Raw genomic sequence first — 5,857 nt, forward strand, 5'->3', positions numbered from 1 at the left:
GTAAGTACACTAAAGCCTGCCCCGGCTATGAATGTCACCGGCAGACATCTCTTTAATTTACAAAGGCTTCCGGTGTGATACAAAATTTGCACTTTTCAGTCCTGAAATCTATTTTTAAAAAATTCAGTTTTTATTACTTACTACACTACTCTGTATTGGAATATTAATTGCTCCACGCAACAATATTTTAGAAAGTCTGTCAAGGTCGCCTTGAACTCGTGTCTGTACCGGTACCGGCATCCGAACGATGGTCTCAGGGAAGATATTTTTGGGAAAAAAATGCATGTCGGACACTTTTGGAACATGCTGAGTTTAATCGTGAAATCGGTTTTTTAATTTGCTTAGCGGTTTTTTCTAGCCACGTTCGGACGTGGAACGGCCGTGGAACGTGGAACGTTGAATGTAAAACGGAATACCGTAAAACCCGATATTAACGCCCTGGGCTTTTATTTTTTCGAGAATTCGGGAGGGGGCGTTTAAAATCGCACGGGGCGTTAATTTCGGGGGGGGGGGCGTTAATATCGGGTTTTACGGTATTATGATCGATCATAATATAGATCTATTTCCTTGATATTTCCTTGATAATAATAATTTAATACACTTTATTTACCTGTGGTACAGAGTATTATGCATTATTTAAAACATCACAATTTTTACAAGATAACTAACTTTAAACTTTTCCGCTCTTTCCATTGTACCAAAAACTGAGGCCGCATTCCCCCGTTTTATCTCCAGGGACAATCATTGACGCAAAAATTCATGGAAACGCTTTTCGCCTGTTTGCTGTTCCAGTCGTTTGCCCAGTTCTTTGATAATGGCGATAGCAGCCGGTCCCCAAGGGCCCATTGTTTTCAAGGCTAACGGAGCAAAAATATACCTGCAGCTCAAGTACAGACAAAGCCGCGACTTCTTTTTCGCTTCCATCGGCTGCACCTGCGTTAGCCGCCGTAGATTTAAGGTGGGAAGGCGCAGCGGTATCCAGACACGTGACATCCCATGCTAGAAACATTCCCCTCTGCCAGGCAAAAGTTGTGCAGCCATCGGGACGTCGTTGGGACGTATGTGACGTGCCGCGAGGTTCTTACTTTGCCGGGATCCCAGCTGAAACAAAACAACGGCCCACGATGGTGTTCAGTGCGCCGTGCCTTGGGTGTTTACCAGCCGAGAATGCGCAGGACAGGCCGTGGTGTCCGTATTTATCTACATGCTTATGGCACTTCAAACACTCGTGGGGTTCGCATATCGCCACTCCCAACCTCACACCCACTGAGATTTTAAGAGTGTCGTCGTCCAAGAGGTTGCCAATATCAGCGGAGGGAAATGCGTTTAACCAGATTCCAGCTTCCGGTTTTGACTGAGCAAGAAGGCGGGCTTTGTTAAGGTCATCGTTGCGGAAAACATCTAGCAGCGTGGACAAAGACACGTTTCACAAAGGCAAGTCCCATGGCTTTTGCTGCTTGCGAAAGTTCGCTGCAGGTAGCTCAGGTAGACGAGCGTTCTTTCTCCACAGCTCAAGAGCGCCTGTAATTTCAGTAAAGACACCAAATCAGATAATTAATTACACAGTAACTGGATAATAATAATATGCCTATATGTCCACATTCCATATTTAATTACACTTATGTCTTATAGCCTACGAATAAAGTTCTGACATAAAAAACTGAAATTATTGTCAATACAATGTCATTTGCTCGTCCACGGATGGAATTTAACATGTTTTGGACTGTAGGCTCTGGAGAGCTGCGCATTATTTCTATTTTGTTGAGAAACTTACTTAGACCTGGACTATTGGGGGGTGACCTTATAGTAATCCAACACCGTTTTGAACGTACATAACGTTTTAGTGGAACCTCAATAAAAAACCAGGTGAATTTCTGATAATAACTAATAACTGTTTGCGGCCAGTAGACAGAATAATGCTTTATAACTAACAAGAACCGGGAATTGTGGTTATACAGAATTTGTTGGTTTGGTGTCTTAGAGCGTTTGACGTGTTCCTTCCTGTTGCATTTCTAAATGAAACATCGTTTTTATTGCGTTAACTGCAGCAGCATAATTAAAATTTGAAGTTCTTTTAATTTTTACGTTTATCTTTTAATTTCTAAATCACATCAATTTGTAAATCACTAACGTACAGAAGTTTTACATATAAGACGGCCCTGCATGTACATATTAATTCACGAGCGTGGAAGTTTTTGAAAGTTTTTTAATGGAAGTTTTTGAAATGCAGTTTCTTCCATAAGTATGTAGTAAGTAACTATTGGAGTTATCACCCTCTGCATGCAGAAGCACAGCATACTTCTCCGCTGTCAGTTATTGCATGGAAAAGAAAAAAAGAAAGTCATTATTCACCTCGAAAAATACCAGATCAAAATAAAAACCTATATGAAATCGCGTTTGGACGGAGGTCATGTAACTAATATTGTTTGACGAGTTAGAAGGCACATCCCAGGTAATCTTGAGAAGCTTAACTTCGCTCTTTGTATACTGTAGCATTATAAGTGGAATTTAGAGCATTTCCGTTGCCTGGTCGTCATGATTGTCTACTTCGACCGTCTCTGGTCTGTCTGCATTGCTCACAGTTATTTTATTTTGTGCTTCCGCAGCTGTCTTGTCCTCTGCCATAGCATCAGTTTGATCTTGGCTCTCCATGTGTACGGATCCGGAAAGTACAGATTTCACTTCTGATATCGCGCATCTATCCGAAGAATCGTTTTTTATCGGCATCGGGTCCAGTACTGCGGTATCAAAGTTGGACCTAATCACGTCCAAGAATTCTTTCAATTCTAGGATAGTTTTCTGCAAAATAACTTCTATTTCGTGACGAGCATTGTCGATCGACACCACATGTGTTCCATCAGAGTTGAAATAAACTGGCATAACGACCACGTAGCCGAATGGTACAGGTAGTTTGGTGATAATATCACCGGAGGTCAAGACACCCAAAGAAAGCCATTCGACTGACGACCTGATTACAAAGGTTTCTGGATGTGTTTTCTGTACTTCTTTGCTGCGATTTCCATACCAATGGCTCAAAATATTCACGCAGGTAAAAGAAGTCAACAGCGACGAACATCGAGTGCCTACAATGTACATAACAGCATGAAAAGTGCTTGACAATTTATTGTGTCAGTGCTCCGTTGTTATAGCATTGATCGACGGGTCTTCTTACCGAGTTTAAACATCCCCTTTTACAGCAAATGTTAATATAACGTATTATTGTTTAAATAGCGATTTTAAGGCATCGCCATTTCGGAGTATGTTATCCACCACACTTACTTTCCAGTATTTCTCGATAGTTCAATCGCATCGGCCCATCCACAGAGATACCAGTCTGCAATTTTTGCGCATCACAAAAAACCTGTAACAACGGTCGCGAAAATTCTATAGTTTTGGGTGCCTCGATAACTCCGCGGTGCCCAAACACTTCTACATTTGTTGGATCAAAGAGCATTGTTCCACCCAGATTACCCCAGGCGGCTGTACCAGCAACGTCAGCTGTTCGAACTCCAAGCTGCTGTGCTATAACGCTGCGATAACTCCGATCCACCGCTAAGGCATTGACCATAATGTTCGATGCCGGAAGCTTGCCGTTTAGTTTCTGGCACAAATACGTTCCCACCGCGCACAACGGTGTTTTGAATCTGCTGCTGGCTAACAAAATCTTGGTGTCTTTTAATTCGCCACAATTCTGGAAAGCGTCACTTATGTTCGCAAAATCGTTGTATATCTCCTGAACAATGAGAAACAAAAGCTTTTGACTCATCCCACTGCGCAGGGCATACGTACGCCCTTCCAGTGCTGTGTAAACTTCTTGTCGCATGGACCACAGTATGATTATTAAATCTTGATTCGCCACGGCTTGTTGTAAATCTGCCTCGTACAAGGTCTCGTAAAGCTGTTCAAGGCGATGGCTGTTATTTTCGAGATAATCATTAATGCCGACATCCGTCCAGTGAAACCCATGTCGTTCACGAAATTTCGCACAAGTATTATGGATTGTTAAACGGATCAGCTTATCTCCACCAAGAATACTTTCCTCTCCAAACTGCTGGATCAGACGCAATGGAATGGTTTCCAAATGATTTGTGGCAATTATCGCTACTCTCCATAAATTTTCAGGGTCAGCTTTTTCCTTAAAATGACCACGTAATCGCAAGACTTCCGACTGATTGTCGGACGCATACCCGTCAATGTATTCTAAAGGGATTGTGTCACAGTTCAGGTGAAACAACTGTTTCAGGTATAATCGGAAGGAATCGACACCTCCAATATATTGGTACGGGTTTTGTGAAGCTTCACGGTAAACGATAATGTTGTTGGACAGATCATGATGCCATCCGCAATAACCGCGCAATACTTGGAGGAAACCCTACAGACTGATTCGGAATGATGAGAATAAGGAACATGATTCACAATCAAATGCCTTTTTTTACCGCCCATTCGTCCGTCATCAAAGGAACCTTTTTAGCAACACAAGCAGGATAGGATTGTTGAAATTTGCTCAATATCCATTCACATTCGGCGTAATCTTCAGAATCGCAAATTCCTAGAATAAAGATTAATACAATTAATTATCAATGTAATATACTAGAACTGTGCCGTCCACCTGCTAGAACAATCAGAGCCGGAGCATTCTGCACGGAGCCCACAAGCGGAAAAGTCACGACATCTCGAAAGCCTTGCATTGTGTTGAATGTAATAAAATATGATAATCAAAGTAAACAACTAGGACCGTACTCAGACCGATATTTAACTGATTCGGATTCCTAGTGTTGTTGTTGTTGTTGTTGCATAAATAAGTATACAGCGGAATCCTTACAATGACCATTGCTCCAACGAATATAAGTTAGAGTCGTCAAGGCAACAAAGTAAGAATAACAACAACATTAAGAGAATAACATTCACTTGGGTGAGACAGGAGCGTCTAAAAATCATTCTCGCTTTGAGCAGCTCATTCTCGCTTTGAGCAGCTCGAATACGGATCTTATTTTTTTAGCACTGTAAAACCGTGTATCCGTGTACATCAAACTGTATGTTAACTAGTGACCTTTAACTATATTTTGATTGGAAACTTAAATATCATGGGTAACCCCGAAGACGGGGACGACTCTCATGTGGAAGATTTATCTGACCTACAGTATGTTGATCTGATCAAGAAACTATCCGATATTATTGACGAATTGTACGACAACCTGCCATCCAAAGGTTCCAAGACCAAAATTCTGCCGATTTTGACCGATAACGAGGAGGCCTTGAAGCGCATTCCCTCCCTGCTGAAGGATCATCACATTCGCCTTTATGAAAACGCCCTGAAAACGGAGACCCAGCTGAGCTCTGAGAAGGAACGTGTAATCCAACTGACCCGCGCAAATGTCCGCACTCCCAGCGCTACCACCAACGACTGCGATACGGAGGAACCATCCCGCCAGCGAGCAACCTACGCCAAGGTGGTCACCAGCTCCAGGCCGCCAAACCAAAAGAAAGTCCTGCTGTTACATCCTAAAGATGCCGCCCCGTCCAACCGTGCCCGTAAGTCCTCCAACGAGATGGCTGATTTCTGCAAAACTCTGACCGAAATTCTTCCCAATGGAATGGAAACTGCCAACATCACCCATATGAGACCGGCGTCAGGTAAGTCAGTACTGGTAGAATTCAAAAGCGAAGAAGATGCTGTGAGAGGAGAAGCTATGTTTGGTGAACACGCAGACAAACTTGGTGTGTCTATTAAGAAGCCCGCTTCCCGAAAATACAGAATGATTGTACGCAGAGTGCCAGTTGCTTTAACGGAAGATGAGTTTTTACGTGAGCTATCGTCAAAAAATTTGCCAGAAAAAAGCGAAGTCAAAGTGGTAAC

General features: G+C 42.6%; 1 protein-coding gene across 1 annotated transcript; it reads right to left on the bottom strand.

Moving 5' to 3' along the window:
* Positions 1 to 2,233: 2,233 nt before the first annotated feature.
* Positions 2,234 to 4,778, bottom strand: LOC129602511 (uncharacterized). The gene is made up of 4 exons (XM_055501541.1): positions 4,610 to 4,778; positions 4,437 to 4,549; positions 3,280 to 4,372; positions 2,234 to 3,083 (listed from the first exon to the last, which is right to left on the bottom strand). The coding sequence occupies exons 1-4, from the start codon at positions 4,686 to 4,688 to the stop codon at positions 2,509 to 2,511; spliced, it is 1,860 nt and encodes a 619-aa protein (XP_055357516.1). The 5' UTR covers positions 4,689 to 4,778; the 3' UTR covers positions 2,234 to 2,508.
* Between the last annotated feature and the right edge of the window lie 1,079 nt (positions 4,779 to 5,857).

The sequence above is a fragment of the Paramacrobiotus metropolitanus genome, unplaced genomic scaffold (genome assembly GCF_019649055.1).
Source record: "Paramacrobiotus metropolitanus isolate TYO unplaced genomic scaffold, Prichtersi_v1.0 Parri_scaffold0000532, whole genome shotgun sequence".
Classification (NCBI taxonomy): domain Eukaryota; kingdom Metazoa; phylum Tardigrada; class Eutardigrada; order Parachela; family Macrobiotidae; genus Paramacrobiotus; species Paramacrobiotus metropolitanus.

Coding starts and splice junctions, on each gene's coding strand:
- LOC129602511 (XM_055501541.1), bottom strand. CDS start 4,688: ATGCAAGGCTTTCGAGATGTCGTGACTTTTCCGCTTGTGGGCTCCGTG. Junction 4,550..4,609: donor GGCTCTGATTGTTCTAGCAG/GTGGACGGCACA, acceptor TCTTTATTCTAG/GAATTTGCGATTCTGAAGAT. Junction 4,373..4,436: donor TGATGACGGACGAATGGGCG/GTAAAAAAAGGC, acceptor ATCAGTCTGTAG/GGTTTCCTCCAAGTATTGCG.